The 21,033-nt window shown below is 52.7% G+C and overlaps 1 protein-coding gene across 2 annotated transcripts; it reads left to right on the top strand.

The window, feature by feature from the left end:
- Window positions 1–742: 742 nt before the first annotated feature.
- TCOF1 (treacle ribosome biogenesis factor 1) lies at window positions 743–20,756 on the top strand. Of its 2 annotated transcripts, none has more exons than XM_065643932.1 (17): window positions 743–853; window positions 1,388–1,443; window positions 4,002–4,144; window positions 4,904–5,010; window positions 5,291–5,645; window positions 6,445–6,539; window positions 7,000–7,224; window positions 7,864–8,133; window positions 12,212–12,386; window positions 12,551–12,693; window positions 14,322–14,601; window positions 14,858–14,943; window positions 15,651–15,879; window positions 16,964–17,521; window positions 19,101–19,195; window positions 19,742–19,778; window positions 20,206–20,756. In XM_065643932.1, exons 1-16 carry the CDS (start codon window positions 743–745, stop codon window positions 19,772–19,774), a joined length of 2,961 nt encoding a protein of 986 aa, XP_065500004.1. In that variant the 3' UTR covers window positions 19,775–19,778; window positions 20,206–20,756. The 2 variants fall into 2 exon arrangements, with proteins under 2 accessions (XP_065500004.1, XP_065500002.1); XM_065643930.1 differs by having other exon boundaries at window positions 14,855–14,943.
- Window positions 20,757–21,033: the final 277 nt, after the last annotated feature.

The following is a 21,033-nucleotide window of genomic DNA, read 5'->3' as shown; positions in this document are numbered from 1 at the left end:
GTCTCAGAATCATAGAATAGTTGGGTTGGAAGGGATGTTCAAAGCTCATCTAGCCCGGCCATAAGCAGGGACATCTTCACCCAGATCAGGTTGCTCAGAGCCCTGTCCAGACTGGCCTGGGATGTCTCTAGGGATGGGGCATCCACCACCTCTCTGGGAAACCTACGCCAGGGTCTCACCATCCTTAGTGTAAAATATTTCTTCCCCATGTCCAGCCTGAATCTCCCCTCCTTTAGCTTAAAACCATCACCCCTTGTCCTATTTCAACAGGCCCTGCTGAAAAGCCTGTCCCCATCTCTTTTATTGGCCCCTTTTAAGCCACAGTAAGGTCTCCCCGGAGCCTTCTCTGCTCCAGGCTGAACACCCCAACTCTCTCAGCCTGTCCTCCCAGTAGAGCTGTTCCAGCCTCGAATAATTTCTGTGGCCTCCAACAGCTCCACGTCTGCCCTGTGCTGAGGGCCCCAGAGCTGGACGCCAAACGTCCCCCCAGCACTAAACCAGCCCTGAAAGTTCAGGCCCTGGAGAGAGGCCTCCGTCTTCCCAGCAGGAAAACGCAAAGGGTGCTGCTGCAATAACACCCGGCCTGTGCTCCTGCCGGGGCCGCTCGGACCGCAGGCCCCACCGTGAGCTGACACCCCCGGCCCCGCCACTACACTTCCCAGAGGGCCGCGCGGCGGAAGCGGATGTGACGTGTGTCGGCGCAGCACGCGGTGGCCCGGGGCGGCGGGGAGCGGGCCGCGCCATGGCGGCGGGCGGCGGGGGGGGGCGGGAACTGCTGGCGCTCATCCACCAGCACCTGCTGCGCGGCGGCTACGCCCGGGCGGCCCGGGAGCTCCAGGCGCAGAGCGGGCAGGTAACGGGCAGCGAGGCCCGGGTGGGGGCTCGGGGAGCAGCGGGGCCTCGGGGGGAGGCGGCCCCGGAGCACAGGCCTCGGCGAGGCCGGTGGGCCTGGTCCCCCTTGCTCGTCCACCGAGCCCGCGCTGGGGGCATGGGGCCTGTGTTGGGCCCGTGGCGCCGTGCGGGACCCCGTGCGGGACCCCCAGCGCCGTGCGGGACACACGTTCCGGCCCGGCCCCGAGTGGGTCCCCCCGGTGCCCGCGGGCTGTTCCGGCCCCGAGCCGGCCGGGGAGAACGGTCGAGACCGGCAGCCCGCCGGAGAAAGCCGGCCCGGGCCCCGGGGGGCAGCTGCTCCCCGAACACGTGCTGCTGCCGGTGAAGTCCCGCCGGGGGTGGGACACACACGTTCACTGAGAGCGTGTGTGCGGGGAGGACACGTCCCCCTGTTCCCGGGGATTCCAGGAGGGGCCTCTACGTTCCCTGGTTCAGTCTGCTGGTCACATCCCGAAGCAGGGCAGATGCCTGACTTGTGTCCCCTCTGCTTCCACAGAAATTGCTCCCTTCCTTTGCCACCTCTCTTGAGGACATCTTTACACACTGGGAAAAGTAAGTCGAAGGCGGAAATTACTATCAAATAGGTTCCAGGCTGCATGGCACATGTGATCTTTATTTCCTGGAATTTCCCATTGTCAGAGTATTTCTGATGATAACTGCGCTCAGCAGATTTTCTTCCTAGCCTGTTTTCAGACTGATGTGTTTCAGATGTTAAAGACTAATTTGGTTTAGAATCTCCTGAGCTAGGAGATAACTGTTACTGTAGTTTTGAGCAGCTGATGCTGTTCTTGCCTGTTCAGGTCGATACTGGAGTATTGCAGAGCTCAGAGTCATGCTTTACAGGCAAAAATCTATTCCCCGGTTCTGTTTCACTTTCTTTTTAAAGCCACGTGCTTTGCAGGGATATTGACGCAAGAACAGGGAACTTGGGCAACTGCCGCAATGCCAAAGCTCTTACAGGGACTTAAACCATGGCATAACCCACGTATCTCCTGACTCAGAGGAAGTCTCTTGGTTCCAGCCTGTCCTTTCAAGCCCTGACATGTTCCCCCCAATGCCTTCCCACCTTGTTATTCCTCTGAGTGCCCAACGTGAAGCTCTGCAGTGTGGAGCCTTCTCATCTGTGGGGTGCGATGGCACATGCACCCACCATCCGCACCACGGGCTCTGCATTGGTGCCAGGGTGCAGCGCTGCAGAACTGATTATCGGGGAATTGGTGGAGCTGGGCATCTGTGCCCATGTTGGGGAGCCCTGAGGTGAAGATGCTCCTCAGCGTGGCTGTGCCAGAAGCCAGTGGTTGCTTCAAAGGCGTATTCTGCTAGAATGCCTCGCGCCTTGGTGCTGCCCTGGTTCTTGCTCTTGCGCCTTCATGATTTTCTTATTTGAGCAGGAGAAAGACTGGATCTAGGCGGGGACGTGGTGGTGTAGAGACAGGCTTGTGGTTCTTCCTTCTAACAATTTATTGCTCTCTTGGGTATTGATGGTGACCTTTCTCTGTGCGAGTTGTCCTGGGTGCTGCTGCAAACCCATCCAGACACTGTTGCTTTTAAACATTGGGGGGTGACAGGGCATTTGCATCACATTTAATTCCTTTTTCTCTAGCATTACCCTTCTGTTGTGGTCCCCCCTGACAAGTAACGCCTTTTATTCCTGGTCCCTCTGGGTCACACCTGGTCTGGTGTCACGATGAGGGATGTATTGACAGGTAGTTTTGTTTATCCAGAAACAGCCCTGCCTGGCTGGAGTGCTTTCTGTGGGTGAGCTGTAATTCTCACATCTTGTCACCTCATAGGCTTTTGCCCTGAAAATGCCTTTCCTCAGACTGCGCTGTGGCTCTTACCCGTCCAGCTGAGGCTGTCCTTGGTGCTCTCCTTCAGAAACTCACAAAGTGAACCTGACAGTTGAGATTTGCAGTTACTGAAGAGCAGCCTCCCTCCAGGGCTGTGTCGGAGGATGCTGCTGCAAAACCGATGGAAGATGCAGGGGGCAGCAGGACCAGCTCAGCCCCAGGAGTAGCTGGAGCCCTGCAGCCCCCAAATACTCTGGTCTGCTGTAGGGCCAGTGCCTGTGGGCACCACTCTTTTCCCCAAGTGCCCGGTCACTCACAACAAATTCTCACAGTGTTGGGGTGTCATAGCTGCCTGTGTGCCTTGCCCTGTTATTTTATTAAAGGGATTATTACAGTAGTTCACAGCACTTTGTAAGGGGAAATGTGCCTTCGGCCTAGCCTGCTTGCAAAAATTAGATGAACAAATAAAATAAGCTAAACTGGCACAAAAGCGAGGTTTTTCTCACCTCTGATAATTGTGTCTCAGTGCTTTTACCACCTTAGAAGTGCTGCATGTGTGAATCGCTCACAGACGTGCCCAGCCAGTGTTGTCCCTGTAATAAAGCGAATGCATTATCTATATTTTCATTTGAAAATTAATTATAACTTTATCCACATCCGTTCTGCTGGTACTGGTAGGGTTCAGAGCCTGGAAACATCTTTCTGCAGCTTAAGTGTTTAGTGGTCATCTGTGATGTCTTCCTCCCCTTCTTGCAACACATCTTCTGTAGGTCCAGCCACTTCCATTCTTAAATCTCTCTGCAACCTGATTTTTCTGTTTTTTGGCCCGTGAGGCCAAGTTCAAATGGCTGTTGCAGCCTTTAGATGCACTTCTCACGGCCTCATGGAATACTAGGACCTATTTGGGGGTCACTGCCTTTACCCTGGGGCTGCGTTTATTGACTGGCTGGCTATAGTTGCCTCCAGGAGATGGAATTTGTTCTTCAGGGTGCCTTTGCTCTGTGGTGAGTGCTAGCCTGACCAGATACATTTTTACTTCTCTGCTAAAGGAAGAAAGACACAAAAAAAAAAGGTCTGTGTTCAGTATCTCCTGTGAGTATTGCAAGGATTTGTTGTGCTCAGGAGGACTGGAGATGCCTCCTGCAAAGTTAGACAAGTATTTCTGCCACCCCCTTGGAAGCTATAGAGCAATGACACAGTGTCCTTAGGCTGGAGCCTGACCTGAGAGTGGATGAATAACTGTATTCTTGTTGTATACAACAATTGTATAATTGTTCAGGATATCTTTTCTCCATTTTGACACAAATTCTGTTCCCTCAGAACTCCCTCGAATTCCAGGAGAAGAAAACTGAGTGATGAGGAGCCAGCCATCCCAGAAAAGATCAGAGTTCCTGATCCTGTGAGCAGCTCTGAGAGCTCAGACAAAGAAGAGGATGAGAAAGAGAAGGCAAAAGCTGCGAACGGTAGGAGCCTTTCATCTCACTGGAGTTGACAGAGCATGACTGGAGGCTTGTGTAGGAGCAGCCTGGCTTGCTTGGCTAGAGAAAATGCCTGTAAATTGATGGCTATTCCCTCACGCTTTTAGAAAAATAGGACAACTTATTTAGCACCCCTTCTCCTGTGGAGTTTCTGAGGAGCACAGATGTCTGCTAAAGCTAGAAAAAAACTGTTATGATTCATTGGGAAGGGATGGGTGTTGATGCTTGGTTGAAGCCTTGGAAGCCTAACACTGCCCACCGTGGAGCACCTTCTGTTGGTCCCAGGAGTGTGTTGGGCCAGCAAAGGCAAGGTCTGGTCCATGGATGGAGGAAGGACTCGTTAGTTCATCTGGAAAGCCAGTGCCCTCTGTTTGATGTGGGGACAGATCCCTGGTGCAGCTGATGTGGGAGGTGTTGGCTTGCGTAGTCTTAACCAAAACCCATATCATGTGTCTGATACGTTTTGGCTCAGTCTCATCTGCTGGAGACCAGCCCTTGGAAACATGCAGATCTTGGCAGGTTCTTTGTCTTGGTGGTGGGAAGAAGAATGGGGTGGAGGAGCACAGCACTTACCTTTCAGGAGGACAGTGGTGGTGGTGTTGGGGCAAGTATGGAGGTGGGACCCTGCCCTGCCTGCTGGGGCCTTCCTGCAAACCAGAGGCCATCTTAATGTGAGAGACACGCTCACGCGACATCTCTGTGGCGCTCACACGATGTCTCTGTCTGTGGCTCTCTCCTGTGCAGCAGCCAGCCTTTCCCTGGCCACCAACTCAGCAGTGAATGCAGAGAGCAGTGAAGATGATGACTCCTCGTCAGAAGAGGAGACACCAGCTGGAAAAGCTGCAGTTACGGTGAGGCAATTCTTCTCTTGGCTTTGGAGGCTGATGCTATTCTGTGGCCCGGACTGTCCCAGGCTTGTTGGCGTGTGTAGACTTGTGGGCTGGGGTGGAATTTATATTTAAATGACCCTCCTACACTGGTATAAGCCTTCTCTTAGATATCTGTCCCCCACGTGCTTCCCTAAAGAGCTCTGTGGCTTGCCTGGCTGTCAGATTGCTGTTTAAGGTATGTTGTGTCCAGTTTATCCCCTCATTTGTTTATAGGCTTCTAATTTCTTTTTGCTTCCTGTAGGTGACACCAGCTGTGGTGAGTGGTAAAGCTGCAAATTCCCTTCATTCTTCTAAAAAACCCACTGCCCCAGCAGGCAAAGCAGCAGCATTCTCTGCTGTGAATAGAACTGTGGTCGCAAACAAGCAGCAGCCCAATGCACTGGCTGCATCTGCAGCTCCAGCCAAGGCTGAGCAGAAACTGCCTGGTCCTGGGAAGCTGGGACTTGCCGCAGCAGCCGTGACCAAAGTAGGTCAAAGCAAATCACCAGTAACGACCAAAGCACCAGAAAGCTCCAGCAGCAGCAGCGACAGCTCCTCATCAGAGAGTGAGGAGAAAAACGAGGCACCGACTGCTAAGACCCCAGCGCCAAAAGTGGGTAAGGAGCCCATGGAGTGCGGTAAATGCACGTGTGCTCCAGCTTTGCTGTGAATCGGATCCGAGCTGTGCCTTCAGCCTGTTCCTTCCTACTCCCTTGCTGGAAAGCTCAGAGCAATGCTCCTTCCTTGGGGAGGCTGTGAGAATACTGCAAAGCAGCCGCTCCGGAGCTCTGTGGGATGAATCCAGCCTGCTTGCTCCCATTTCAAGCAGCAGATTCTGTGCTAAGATGTCTGTCTGGCAGCACCCAGCACCGCGGGGCTGGGTATAACAGCGTAGCATATCTGGAGGAGAGGCAGCACTAATACTGCAGATGCTTTCAGTTTTTTGGAAAGGCATTGCAGCATCTTCTCTTTATTCCGAATTGCAAAGTGATTATTTTGGGGTTTTTTGAAGTCTTTTGGGAAATGTTCTACTGCTTTGAAGTGTGTGCGTGTGTTGCAGGGGGTGAGGAACAGGTTGTAGAAGCTCTGAAAATGGTTGTTCTCTGAGCTGTTATCCAGAGGAGGTCCAGCCTGGCTGGGTGCCCCTGCAGGGAGCTGTGTGGGGCTGGGTCAGAGGGTGGCCAGGAGGGATCTCCTGTCTCAAGGGAGTGGTGATCATGGGCTGGCATTTGTCTGGAGAAGCGGTTCCCGGCAGGGCACTGATGCTTTCAGCAGGGCTAGGCGCTCTTCCCTGCAAATCCCCTTAGCTGTCTCTGCGGCTTGTTTTGTTTTCCTGACTTCAAAAGCCACATTAGCATCACGCTCTGGGAGCTCAGAGCAGACAGCAGCTGTGACATCCCCTCACTTGTGTTTCAGAGCCGAAGCAGGCGGCTAGGGCTGCTGAGAGCAGCAGTGAAGAGTCAAGTGATGAAACGTCCGAGGAGGAGGGACTTGCAACTCCAGCCGTCCAGGTAGCCTGTCCAACCCATTTCCTCGTCTCTAGGAAATCACTTCCCTTCCCTCAAAGGAGGGAGGAAATGCTGCAGCGCTGTAGTCTGACAACGCTCTGTTCCCTGGGTGTGTGGGATCCCCAAACATGAGGCCAGAGAAACATACTGTGTGGCTGAGAGCCCCACTAACCCCTGCCAGCATCAACCACTCCATCCCAGTTCCTCCTAGTGCCTGAAGCTGAGGAAGATCCTTTGATCTGTAGGTGATTGGTGTGCAACTCCATGGATGTAGCCAGGCGGTTTGTGGAGAAAGTGTCTTGCTTCAGTGACTCCACAGCCCCTGGGTCTGAACAAGTCTGTCCCAGTCAAAGTTAGCAAGGCAGCCTTCTTCAAAACAGATTCCACGCAGTTACAGCTCTCAATGAGTTTCTTCCAAGATGTTATCTGATTTCTCCTGTTCCCGTTTCCCCCCTGTCCCCAGGCAAAACCAGCTGTGAAAACAGCGCAGGTTAATGCAACACCTGTGAAAAGTGCACCTGCTGCTCCAGTGTCCCTCAAAAAGAACACAGTGAGGCAAATGGCACCGACACCAAACCAGGCCAGACCCGCACCCACAACGGTTCCTGGGACTGCAAAGCCTGATGACACATCAGGGAGCAGCGAGTCATCTGACAGCGAAGATGAGGAACCTCCATCAGTAACCCAAGTGTGTCTTTCTGAGACTCTGTCTCCTTGCACGCCTCTCCAGGGCTAGGAATCACAGTGAAAAGGAAATTTTGTAAATGCATGTAGTGTATAGCAAAGTCATGTTGGGGGTGGGAGGAAAGAGGCATGGGGTGTTTAAAGGCACCTCAGTGTCTTTGCTCTGAGCTTTAACCAAGCCATTGTGCCTTTCTTAAAAAAAAAAAAAAACAAAACAGTACTTTTGAATTTAAAAAAGAACAAAAAAACCCCCAGCAATTCTTTTCCCACCTGAAGAGGCAAATTGTCATGGCTGAATTTGCCTCTCAGCTATAAATTGCAATAAATACTGTGTAATTTGTCCAACTGTATTGCAGTTTCCCTGCTGTGGAGAGTGCAAAGTGCTGCAATGTGCTTCACTGGAGGGCACTGGTAGTGTCAGCAGGCTGGTGAAGAATGTCTGGTCATGCTTTCTCATCTTGGGAAATTGTCCCCACACAGGCAGATGAAAGGATGTCTTGTGTGTCCTGCCAGTTGCTAATCTTCCTTCAGCATTTGTCTTTCCCAGGGGGATCTGAAATATCATCCCTTGATTACAGTCTGAGCGAATGAATTACCCTTCTGTGGGATTTTCCTTGTTTCACGCTGTTCTTGTCTTGTCCAGGCAAAGCCACCTCCAAAATCCTCCCAGGCCGTCCCATCCCCGGCAAAACCTACACCAACAGCATCACGCTCCGGCAAAGCAACTCCAGCAAAAACACTTAATCTGGTCCAAGGGAAGCCAGCACCAAAACCAGCAGTGCCAAAGCAGGCCAAAACTGCAGCGGGAAAGACTGCTGCTCCTCCCAAGCCTGCTGAAAGTACGAAGCCAGCAGAGATCTCTGACTCCTCAGGCAGTGAAGAGGAGGATCCCCCTGTGCCCATCAGCCAGAAGGTAGGTGGTACCACCCTCAGCTTGGTACCAACAGATGGGATATGCAAGAGAATTGTTTAGCCCTTAAATGCCACCACTGATCTCCTTGAAACACCAGTAGCATGTAGTATGTTGTATCTTGGTCACTCAGAGGGGAAGATCTTTCTTCCTAACTGAAAACAAGTATAGCCTAACTCTTCTCACACAGCCATCCCAGACAAGGGTGGAGGGTAACCTGTGTGATACCAGCTGCTTCATGGCACTCGTGCCAAGCCCCTCTGGAGTGGGCCTGTGCTTAAGGTCACGGACAGCTTGGTTGTGGCTCTCCTGGGAGAGTTTGTTTAGACTTCTCTTGCGAGAAGGACCATGAACTGGACTCAGATGGCTGAACTCTTAGGCAGGCAAATCCTTTCCTGAGACCATTCTTAGGCTCATTGTACAGAGACCTTCTGCATTGACTCAGCTGCAAGGATCTTTGCAAAGTGCCCTGAAAGCAGCATTTTGGAGATGGTAGCTATTATCTGCTGGGGAGGAAGGGAAGCTGGGGGCAGAGCCTCACGTGTCCTTGCAAGGAGGTTCTTTGTCAACACATCCCTTTGCTATTGACAGGCAGGAGCCGGAGAGGCTCTGCATTTTTGTCTTTATAGCCTTGGTCTGCTATGGTGGGTGGAGGGGGACGCATCTCTAACAGTTAGCTCTATGCTGCTCTCTTCCTGCGTGATCACTTGTGAAGGTTCAGCTCTGGGTGGCAGGAGCAGCTATTCTGATACCTGTGCCATGAGGTCTCTCTGTAAAACTATTGATACTCATCTGTTCTAGCAGGGTTGTAGGTGAAGGACATGTCGGGCTAGGTTTGTTTCCCCTCAGTGTTGATTTGAAGCTGACAGCAGCTGGTACAGCTATTTAACCACTTCAGTGTCTTCCCTCTTGCAAACTGGCGATTACCTCTCAACAGCCATAGTCAGCAAGGAAGAGCTTGTCATCGAGCAAGCTCTATTTTTGCCAAACAGGCTGTTTCTTCCCATGTTAGTAGCCTACAGGCAGAGACCACGAGTGAAGCCTGAAGACAAACCATTGGGCTTAGCTGTGTCCACAGTCCTGTCCTCACAGTCAAACTCTTCTTAGCTCATCCTCACCATCTGCTACTTGGGCATATGCTAACCACTGACTTACTGTATCCTGCAACTTCCTCTGGCTTCTGTGCAAGATGCAAACAGATACAGGGCGTTGGAAGCTGCTTCATCTTTCCTTGTGGGGGTGGATTAGCACAATTAAAATGAACATCATGCCTAAATTGAACTGCTTAATTGGTATGTTTACCCCTGAAGAGTCAGGAATATTTAGTCAAAGAACTTGACATGGTGTTTGCATATTTTGTGGGGGGAAGGATGGTGGTGGGGGACAGTCTGCATTGACCTTAAAGATACTGTGAGCTGCTTTTCTTTTGGAACTGCTAATTCTGTTCTGCTTCGTCATTCTCTTGGGCATTTTGGGCCAAAGATGACACTCAAGCCCTCTATGGACAGGCTTCGGCTTCTGCTTACCAGAACTGGGCGTGAGATGCACGCGCATCCGTTTGTTGGGAACCTGTGTCTTCCTTGAGGATCCAAGGAAAACCTGTACAGGCTGCACTGGTAGAAGCTGTGCCAGCAAGTTTTTATCTTGGACCACAGGCTGTGTGGAGAGAGGCCAGATCTCCCAAGAGTTGGAGAATCCCAGTCTCTCTCCTTTCCCAAACCCTGTACTGGCTCCCTTGCAGGTGACAGTCGCACTTTTGCTGTGTCGTGACACAGCCAAGATACCGGTCCCAGTCCTGAGACACTGGCGGTGCTTCCGCGGTGCACAGGCAGCAGTGAAGTCTGACTGTTACAACGTGCTCAGCGCACGTGGCTCAGCGTTGTTTCCCCCTCTTGTCATGCAGCACTGCGTGATGCAAACGGACCCGGCGAGCGGCAGATGGGTCGTGCCGGAGCTGAGTCATCGCACTTGCACTGAGCCATGGGCAGCTCCTGGGCTGTGAGCTGGAGGGGGAGCAGAAAAAATGGTTTCCTTTTGAATTATTTTCCTCTTCTCTTGAGTTGCTTCAGAACTTGTGACTCTGAAGTTGTCAGAAGCTCTCTCTGCCTGTGTTATGCTGCTCCCTGGGTGTAACTCGGCTTGATGCCACCTGGAGCTGTGCTGTAGGACGTGGTGCCTGTCAGCCATCTGGCAGTGACCGAGATGAGGTGGATGGAGGGACCTTGGCCTTGTCCCAAGATGATCTCAGGAGTCCTGAGGCTGTGTAAAGCTTATGGTGGTTTCTCTCTGGATACTGTTATGTTCCTTTTGTGTCAGGAGTGACACCTCTTTCCCAGTCCCTTTCTACGTTAGAAAATGAAGCAGCACTTGTGCCGTGCACCCAAGTAGGAGAGGAGCCAGTCCTGATGCTATGAAGGTCTTGAAAGTCAGCAAGTATGGTCTGATCGCAGTAGAATCCTACCCTGCACAGCAGTGCTCGGGACAAGAGGGAGAGGAGCTAGTGCGTTCAAGTAGAGCGTGTGAATTCTTGTGTCCGCTTCAAGTAGTTCTCTCTCTTCAGCATCGCAAATCTGGCCTCTCTCCTGGAGACAGTGACTCACCGGGATCAAAACAAAACAGACGAGTGAGGTTTGCAGTCCCCCCCTTCCCCAAGCGCTTGTGGAGGTTTCTGTTTCTCTAAGCGGAGTCAAAATGTGCTTGGCTTGTTCGGAGAGCTGCTCTGTAATGGGATAAACATGCAGATGCTGTTGTCTGCTTAGTGTTTGGCTTGGAGATGATAAACGCTGCCCCAGTGGCAGCCCTCAGCAGGGCTGTGCCAGGAAGCATGGGAAGATCCGTCCTCCTGGGAGGCTGCTCGGCTGGTGCTCTCGGCTGCTGGAGTCTCCCTGGTCCTCTGCTGCAGGCTGAGAGGGTATGGCTGCGTTGGCAGCGTGGCGGGGTTTGGACAGGGATTGGCAGGGGCTGTGCAGCCGAGCAGGAGCCTCTCCCCTCACAGGAGGCCTGGAGACAGGCACTGGAGCGGGCTGTATCACGTGCAGGTCGGATGGGGTCTGCCTGCCCTGGCAAGCATGATGTGCTCCTTGGCAGAGCAGCCCGGAGATGAGCGACGAGTGCAGTAAACGGAGTGGGTGCAGAGCACTGCGAGCCTGGAGAATATCTGCGGGTGGTGAAGTTACCAGATCTCTCGGCAAGCACTCCCTCTGCCGTTGCTGGCCTTCAGCAGCGTGCGGGAGTGTCTACAGCCCTCAGCCCAGGACAGGAGAGGGACCGGGAAGAGATGGTCTTCCCTGGCAGTTGTGTATCTGGTGCTGTGACAACTCTGGCTTCCCAGTGCTGATGCATGAGTTGCTTGGGACAGTGGCTCCTGGCCTGTCCTGCGACATCAGAGTGTTGAGGAGTGCTGTAGAAAGGCACAGCCCAAATGATTCGTAGGGGTTTTTTTTGTTGTTGTTGTCTGGAGATTTCTAAACTCTTAGACCTGTTGGCAGACCAGTTTCCACGGTGCTCAATCATGTCATGGGTCCTGATCTATCTCTGCCTGCCCTCTGTGTTGCCAAACACTTGTGTCAGCCCTGTATCTGTGCTGAGCTCTCCAGCAGCTCTAGGATGTAGCTGCTCTGATAGTGTGTCTGTGTTTTGGCACAAGGCTCCCAGCTCCCACTGATTCCCCACGCTGGGGGAGCGTTGTGCTTAAACAAGAGGCTTCTTTGGAATGAGGGTCTGGGGGTTATGGTGCTTCTCCTGCCCTCAGGCTCCTGTCCAGCCAGTGTCTCAGCCTCCATAAGGAATTGCTGTCATGAGCTTATGAGCACTGTTAGCCCTGTTTGCTCGTGCAGTAAAATGCACTCGGGCTTCCTGTCAGAAGCACATTGTGAAATGCAGCAGCGTGTGTCTGCAGCAGCTCAGGCCAGGCAGTAACTGAAGCCCCTTCCAATCTTGACACACTGAGGATGGAGTGAGCATTACTAACAGCTGTGTTAGGGTAAAATAAAGCCCAGCTTGAGCTGAAACTGCACCTAAACTCCTAAACACCACCTGTACTAATACCACGTTTCTGGGCTTGTGTTTCTTTTTTGTTAAGAGGTTAACAGAACAAGCTGGGCCTGTTTCCAACCTGAGCCAGGCTGCTAAAGCTGAGCTGCCTGAAAAAGCAGTGGGAAGTACCTTGAAAAGCCAGGCCTCAGAAAGTGAGAGCAGTGACTCGTCTGACAGTGAAGAGGAGTCCCCTGTGGCACAGACGCAGCCTCCACAGCCTGGTAAGTCTCCTGGCAGTGGCCAGGATCCCTCACCTGCATCCTTATGGGTTTCCTTTTCTCCCCTGCACATGGAATGGCTCAGCCTGTTGTGATAGCTCCTGCTCTGGACAGCCACGGAGAGCAACTCTTTCTCATTATGACAATCTCTTATGGTTTTCCTGCAGTGAAAACCAATGCTGTGCCCCAGCCAACAAACGCAAAGAAGGCACCAGCTCCAGCAGCAGCACCAGCCCCTCCACCTGTGGACAGCAGCGAGGATTCCAGCGAGGAGTCGGATTCAGAGGAGGAAATAGTTCCCCCTTCTCAGGTAAGGAGCCGCTGACTCGCTGGGTGTGATTGTGTCAGTCCTACGCTCTCAGGAGGTCTCGGGACTTGGGAGATGGTAGTTGGGGAGGTGATGCACAGTACACAGAGGAGCCCTCCCCTTGGCTGGGTCGGGTTTTCTTGGCAGCATCCCTGAGTCTCGCTGACCTGGGCTCTGGGTGCACGTCTCAGCCGCAGCAAGCTCGCAGTGTGAGGGAGCAGCAGAGGGTGTGAATGTTTTGGCAGGAACATGAGTAGGTACACGAGCCCAGACGTCCTCTGGGACTCTGTCCCCTTCGCCCTGCTCCAGGGATTTAGACTGGAAAAGCAGCCAAATCCTTGCAGGCAGAGTCTTTGCACGAGCTGGGAAGCTCCAAGACAAGCTGCCCCGTTCCCTCACAAACCCCTGGGTGTGGGGTCCAGCTGGAGCTCTCTGGCCCCCCTTGGGAGGCTGGAGGGATCTGCCCTGCAGGGTAGCACAGTGATGACCCCGAATCTGTGCTGAGGACACTGCTGCATGCTGTGGAGCTGATCCCAGCTCTCTGACCTGAGTCTCTTCATGTCACATCTCTTTGTGTCTCCATGCCAGTCCCTGGGGCCTGATCTGTCCCGGGGTGAACCTGGCTTGGGTGTCTCTGCACCTCTGCTGCAGTTTGAGCCCGAGAAAGAAACCTCGTGAAAAAGCCTTGACTGAGGAACGTGGCGTCTGTTTCTGCATGGTGGTGGCTTGGCTGGGGCTCTGAGCCCTAGGCTCAGTGGCCAAGTGCACTTCTTGTCCCACACGCACGTGTCCCCTGTCTGGCCAGTGCCCTTGCTGGGAGAGAGCGATTACGTGCGTCCAAGGAAACCCTTCCCCACGTTGGCATGATGCTGTGGCCAGGGGAAAGGCTGTCTCCCCTCAGCTGCTGGGCAGGCAGCCAGCCTGAGCAGTCCTTGATTAAAGCATGTTTTTAGTACCAAGATTGTATAAAATAACGCAGTTGCTGTAATTTGAGCTTTGTGCAAGACGGCTGAGAGCTCATGTCGGATGGCGGCTTTCTGGATGGTGGAGCATTGCCTTTCTGAAGGCCAGATGTTGTGCAAGGGAAATGGCAGCTCACAAAGGCCCGGCTTGTTGGAGATCTGGAGGGGGGTGCTGCTCACATAGCCTGGTTTATAACACAAACCGGGAGGCTGAGCACTCCTTCCTCGCTCCTGCTCTCTCCTCTGCTGGTGTTTGTGTCTTGGACCTGATGTCAGTGTCTGATTTCCATGCCCCTGGCTCTTCTATTTTTAACCCCTCTTAAGTTTAGTTTGATAGGAGGTTTCAAATGTAAGGCAACAAAATTGCTTCTTGTTAATTTGCTCTCTAATCTGTGGCTTGCTTGTGGACCTGAAGGCAGATTTGCCATGTGATTGATGTCTTTGCTTTACCTCTGTTGCCAATTAACTCTCGATGTGTGATTTTGAGAGTTAGATGGGGGCTGTGCCCTGCGTGAGAGGTTCTTGGGCTGACCTCGACACAAACCGCAGCAGTGTGGCTGAAGAAGGGCTGAGGTGTTCCCAGCCCATCTGTTCTGGGCTGCTTCCTATAGTTCATGGGCATGAGCAGTTATTCCTCCTTCCAGATGCATTTTGTCTTCCCCTCCCCAGGCCCCCACTTCTGGCCTAAAACCAACGGTTCCTGCAGGAAAAGCTCCTCCAGCCACCACTGCCACCCCGCAGGCTGCTCCATCGTTGGGCAGTCCCAGAACCCCAGCCAAGAAACATGGGCTGCAGCCAGCACAGAACACCCAGCTGAGCCAGGCCCACCCAAGCCAGGCCCAGATGAGCCAGACCGTGACCCCCGCCCAGGCAGAGGAGAGCTCGGACAGCAGCAGTTCGTCAGACAGCGAGGAGGAGGAGGAGACGCCCCAGCAGCCCCCCAAACCTGGTCAGTTCTCCCAAGAAGATGCTCTCAGGGCTGTTGGCCAGTCCAGGGTGGGGACAGTGTTTGTTTTTTTTTTTTAATCTCATGGGACACGTGCCAACTTCACGTAGTGGTTGGAGAGGTGTTCCCCTCTCCAGCGTGGCATGGCATGCTCCTTTCTGTGGAGGGAGAAGCCTTTTGGTGGCAGTGACTGGGTAGGTGAGCCCAGCCCCAGGTGGCAGTGGTGGGTTTAATGGGACAAACTCTGTTTCTCCAGCAGGCTCACTGCAGAAACCAAGAGGGATCCAGCTGGCCCAGAGCTCCTCCTCAGAGTCCAGTGAGGAGGAGGAGGAGGCAGCATCACAGGTACGGTACCTGAGCAGACTTCCTCTCAGGTCTTGCAACTGGCTCCTAATTAGGATGGAGAGAGGGCTGAATTCTCAGCCATAGCAAACAAGGTGCAGGGTGGGTTTGCCAGCACAGAAGTGCAGTCTCCCCAGTGTAGTGCTGTGAGCAGGAGAGAGGCTTTTGAACCTGGAATGCTCCCCCAGGCAGCCAGGCCTTGGCTCCAGCATCCCCAGCGGAAGGGATGGGAGGAGGTAGTACCTTGCAAGGGTTAAACCAGGAGAACTGATGCACAGTGCCAATAGCAGCAGGATTTTTTTTTCCCTTTTTTATTTGTAACTTAACCCACGTCCAAGCCATTACATTTCCTTTCTAAGGAACGTGCAGGACGTGCAGCACATCTGCAGTGTATTAGCTGTACGTGGGTGCACGCTGATGGCCAGGAGCCTCCCCCAAGCCTGCTTTACTGGGCGAGAACAAAGAGGAGACCCTCTCTCCATCAGCTCATGCTGCTGTAAGCCCAGCCAGCATCTGTCAGTGCTGGCCCCCTCTCCTGGCAGCCCTCCTCTCTGCAGGGCCACCTGAGTGGTGCAGGAGCATTCCATGGGCGGCCAAAGGTGGGACCTTCACTTGGAGTACAAGGGCAATAGCAGCAGAGACAGATCTGTGTGCCTGGCGTGGGGGAGGCTGCCCTGCTGTGACTCCTCAGTGTGTCTGTGCTGTTTCAGTCCCTCCTCACAGGCTATTCAGGCCTCTCCAGGACCCCAGCTGCACCCCAGGCACCAAAGACAGTTCCCCCTCAGCCTGTAGGCAAAGCAGGGCAAGCAAAAGTGGCCGTGACTGCTCCCAACTCTCCCACCAAGGCCACCACGAAGGCGGCCCCAGCCGACAACTCCAGCAGCGACAGCAGTGACTCCGACACAGACATCAACCAGGTGGCTGCAAACCACAAAGCAGGTGGGTCTCCCTTGGCAGGGTCGGGAATCTGCTTGGAGCAAAGCTGTGCTGGCATGGGAGGGTGACACTGCAACGGGGCCCTGTTCCCAGTGTGTCTCCACTGCAGAGCCCAGCAGCGCGCAGTGCTGCTGCCGTCTACTGGCGTCCCCTAAACACAACATGGCCCTCTCCTCCTTCAACGCTCCTTCTGCCCCAGCTGGCTTGCAAGGCTCTGTGCCTCCTCCAAGTTCTGCTTTAACTGCAGTAATTATTGCCATTAATGGGAGCAGTTAGGGCTGTCACTGAAACCTCTGCACACCACATCGGTGTGATGCAGTAGTGATGGCTTCTGCATAAAGTTTAAACACCAGCTGAAGAACATCTGCTCTATGGTGCTGGTGTTCAAGCCTCCCTGTGGTCTTTCTGGGCTCTGTAGCATGTCAGGAGGGCAGAGGAGGGGAGGCATATGGGAAGACCTATGGAGAAACTAAATGTTTCTTTTCTGCCATCTCCCTGTTGCCCTGGTTGTGGGCAAATTGTAAAACTTGGAGCTGGAAGCTGCTGCTGCCGTAGTTTGACCCTGATACCTTCAGATGAGCTGTGGTCTAGCTGTGAGCTCTGGCCCACTCTGGAGGCTCCAATGTTGGCCTCCTGGGCACATGGTTGTTGTGCAAAGGGTTGTTGAGGGTGTCAGAACTATCCACAGGCTCCAGAAGGGCCAGGTGCTGGCGGATGGGCTGTTGGTTAAATGTGGTGATGTGGATACCTCCTCCACTGTGGGGAGTCCCTGGCTTGCTGGGGGTGATGTCCTGGGGAAGGACTGCTCTGTGCTCACCCGTCTGGTCCTACAGTTTCCTTTAGTCCAGTCCCTGTTCTCCACAGATGTGGCCAAAGCTGTTCTCACCCACTTCCCTCACCACATACTTGATCTGAGGCTGAAGCATCTTACTCTGGCTCTGCTGTAGCTGGATGACCAACAGGTTTTAATTTTGAGGGAGAAACAGATGCTTCTCTTCAAATGCATATTTCAATCCTCAAGTAACTCGTGGTCTATGTAACGAATGCTCCCTGAGTTGTCTTCTCACTGTCGTCATTGTTTCTGCAGAAAACAACCCCCCTCCAGGGCAGGAAGCCACAGGAGCCTCCAACAAAGAGGAGGTGGCAGGAAAAACAGAGCCAGGTCATGCCAGCCTCAAACCTTCTCCACTCAAAAAATCCCTGGCCGTGAAAGAGAATGATATTGGGGTAAAATTGGCGCAAGTGACCCCAGTGCCCACAATCTCCAACCCACAATCAGAGGAGTTGAGTTCGGGGAGCGAAACTGAGGTCAGCACTGCTGCCAAAGTTCCTGCAGTGCAAACACTGGAAGGGTTGGAAGTGAAGAAAAAGAAAAAGGAGAAGAAAGAAAAGAAGGAAAAGAAGAAACATTCCACCACAGCAGAAAAGCCTGTGAAAACATCTAAGAGCAAAGACAAAGAGAACAAGAAGCAGAAAACGTCTCGGAAGCGGAAACTGTCAGGAGAGCCTGGGGCTGTTGGGCAGCCCAAGGAGAAGAAGCGGAAAGGGCAAGCTAGTGAAGAAGTACCCAAAAAGAAAAAGAAGAAAGCAGCTGGTGACCTGGAGAAGCTGCCAGACAGCAAGGAAAAGAAAAAATCAGCTAAAAGTAAGCATCCCTCACTTGGCGCGGCACTTGCAATAGGTTCTTGCAGCTGATGCACATTCGGTCTCTGGTGTGGCGTCTTGTAAGGAGCACCTGCCTTCCCAATAGCTTCCTGCTTGGTGACTCCCCTTGTGGGCTGCCCAAAGCCAATGCCAGATTTTTAACACCCCACTCCGGTGTTTTTCTGCAGTCTCAGCACCAAGTTGTGTTGCAGACAGTAAGCTGGGCTCTCCTGCCCCTCTGTCCTGCATCCAGCACAGGAGGAACTGCGTTAATTCTTGCGCTGATCCTTCCTGCTTGCAGAGCAAGCTGGTGTCCCTGTATATCTCCTATGGCATGACCTGTCCTGCCAGGGCTTTTTGCTGTCCGTGGCCTTGTCCTGGCTGGAAGCAGCTGTCTAGCTGAGGGCTGGCAGAGGGATGAGGTGGGTCTGCACTGAACCTCCTGAGGCCTCCTTTGCCTTCCTTACATGGCTGAGCTTGAGTTCTTGCTAGTTGTGAGGCATGAGAACAGCTCTGTTAACCCAGCTGGCTGCTCTCTGACAAATCCAACACATGCTAGCGAAGAGGTAAGGTGACATGTGGCTGGGGACAGCAGGCAGAAGGTTCCTGACGTTCTGTGGGCATGGCAGAGGAAGCCCAGCGTTCACACATGCAGGGCTTTGTGTTAGAGCTTCCTGGACGTGGCTCCTTGCTGCCAGCCTCTTCAGAAGACGTCAGCTATGAAGTCTGCACCGTCATCTGCCCTGTCAGCCACGGCTGTTCCCCATGGGGTGACAGTGCTCTTTCCTGACCCTGCCTGATCAGTGTCTGTGCAGTTACGTGGTGAACAGCTCATTCAAGAGACATGACTGAGAGCTATTACCACTGCTTTCAAACCCCTGGAGAAAGGAGGACGGTACCAGCCTCTTGCTCCTTGCTCCCGGTTAAGTGTTTCCTGCCTCTCTTGTCTGCATGCCTCTCTAATGCTCCGTTTGCTGCCCTAATGCAAAGGCAATTTTTTTTTCTCTGCAGTGCAGACTGCATTTGTAAATTTGAGCTGGTTCTGTGCTGGATCTTGCAGGGTTGTTTTTTTTTTTTTTAAAAAAAAGGAGATGGAATGGGTGGGGTACTTCTAATGGGGTTTCTGTTTTGCAGACATGCAGCCCTTCATTTTTGGAGGAGACAAGATTGTCCAGCAGCCCTTGTGTGGGCTGTTGCACAGGGTTGACCTGGAGCTCTTTGGAGCAGTTGTGTTGAGTTTGAGCCACATGTGTTTGTAGCTCCCCTTGCTCTGGTTTCTGGCATGTCTCCAGCTACTCCAGTGCTGAACTGGTTCCTTGGGGTGGGTGGGCAGCAGGAGGTGGAAAGAAGGAGATTCTGTGTAATTCTGCTCAGACGTGTGGATGGCTAGTGGCGTCAAACCACTCTGGCTCAATGGTAGTGTAGAAACAGCCCTTGTAGCAGGCTCTGCCCTCACCCAGTTACCACTCTGGAAAACTTGCTCAGGTTTGGATGAGATCAAAAACTCACGGGGGATGCTCCATCTCAGAGACTAGCAATACCAGAGTCCCTCTTGGTTGATTTTTCTTTCCCTCTCCCAGAAAAAAAGACTGGAAAAGAAAAGAAGAGCAAAAAGGTGTCTTCGGAAGGGCAGCCTGTAGCAGATGGCTCTGCTGAGGTTCAGAAGAAGAAGAAGGTACATGCAAGACCCTGGGATGGGGGTACTATGGGAGAGCTGTTCTGAACCACGGTGGTGATGCTCATCCCTGCAGTGTGCCAGGCTGTCGAGGAAAAGAGCCGTGTCCTGGCCTTGCTGGCAGGCTGCAGTTGGTTGTGGCTCATCTTGAGACACCCAGACCTTGGGTTGGTTGGGATTGGGGTGATTTGAAGAAGGGCTTGTTCCTGTATTGCTCCCCGAGGAGAGATCCCTTTTCCTGGAAGGGTCAAACCCAGGGGCAGAGAACCTGCCCAAGGAGTGCTCTTCTTCAGCTGTCTGGTCATCTAGTTGTTCTCCACAGAAACTGGAGCTCCCGAGGGGTTGGCAGGCAGCTAGGAAAGGGGGACAGAGGGAGGCTCCCACCCTAGGAAAGGGGGACAGAGGGAGGCTCTAGGATGTTCCTTGTCATGGGTATGTCCCTGTAGGGATGGCAGCCAAGAAGCCTCTGTGGCTTGTGGCTTTGCTGAGTCCTTCATGTTTGTGGTGTAGAAGATACTGATTTATTTTTTGTCCTTTACTTTTTAGAACAAGAAAACGTCTGAGCCTGAAGGACTGTAGGAAGGTACATGGTCTGTAGGGACTCTCGGTACCTCTGAATGGCAGTAACCTTGGCCAAATTCAGTACTTCTGGGCCAGTCTCGGGAAGACAATGTCCCCGCTAAATGTTCACTGCACCAGCCTGGCCTAAGATTAGAGGGCCAAGGAGCAGAGCGGTGTGAGGAAGGTCATGCAGCAGCGTGTTGGCTTCTCTGGATGTGTTTGACCTCAACTCTTTAGCTGCTGAGAACTGGACGTCCAGCCTGGATGTTGCTGTCCTCTGTCATCAGCAGAGACAAGTGGCCTCTGGCAGTGTCCCTGCTGACCACAGGGAGCTTGGAAAAATAATGTGGATTAGATGGTGATGGTGTGGACCAGATATCCCTGCTCTGCTCAGCTGTGAGGTTGTTCTCCTCCTCTCCATCCCTAACTCTTAACTCCTCTCCCCAAAGGTACCACATCCCTGTGATTAAGGATTTATGGATGAAGATGAAACAGAGGAAAAGGAAGCTCATCAGGAGAATTCCAATTTTTTTTTTAATAATAATAATTTATAACTTCTTTTAACTGTGACTTTTAGAGCAGAGCAGTGTAACTTTATGCCTCCTCCTGCCCTGCTGTGGCCCAGAAACGAGTTTATTTCCCCTCCCCACGGCTTGCCTGTTGCACAAGAACTCAACTGAAGGAGGCAGGTTGACCAGACAAGAGCCAGCGTGCATAAACTGCTTTCCTCCTAGTTGACATTCAGCCATCTCTTTCTCATGACAGAGTTATATTTTTAAGAGAAACTTTTACCTTTTTCTTTTTTCCTTCCCCCTTCTGTCACTTGTGTTGTCAGTCTTTTTGCTACTATGGAAGAGACCTCTTGGGTTGACTTTTTATTCTGACACTGACAGCAGCGATTATCGTGTCCCTGAAGTTGCACTGAACAGCTGTGCCCAGTAGCTGTTCTCAGCCAAGGCGGCAGAATTTTTTGTGGGTTTTTTTTAATGAAATACAAAATAAAATAAGGAAAAAAAAAAAAGGTGAGATTTTGCTTCAGCTGGTTGGAAGGGAGGTGACCAAGGGCAGGTCTCAGCCACCTCTGGAGGATGCTGCAGGTTGGACAGAGTGTAGCATCTCCCGATGTTTGTGAGCACTTCAACCCCTGGGGAAACAGAAGTTGCATTCTGCCTGCTCCCTGAAGAAGAGCAGACGCTGTTGCTCCTCAGCTCTGAACTGCATGTTCTTCCAGCATTGATTTGTATTTTTTTTCCATTACTAAAGTGCTGAGGGGCTTG

This window comes from Caloenas nicobarica, chromosome 13 (genome assembly GCF_036013445.1).
Source record: "Caloenas nicobarica isolate bCalNic1 chromosome 13, bCalNic1.hap1, whole genome shotgun sequence".
NCBI classification, from domain to species: Eukaryota; Metazoa; Chordata; class Aves; order Columbiformes; family Columbidae; genus Caloenas; species Caloenas nicobarica.
This window is presented reverse-complemented; position numbering and strand designations above follow the sequence as displayed.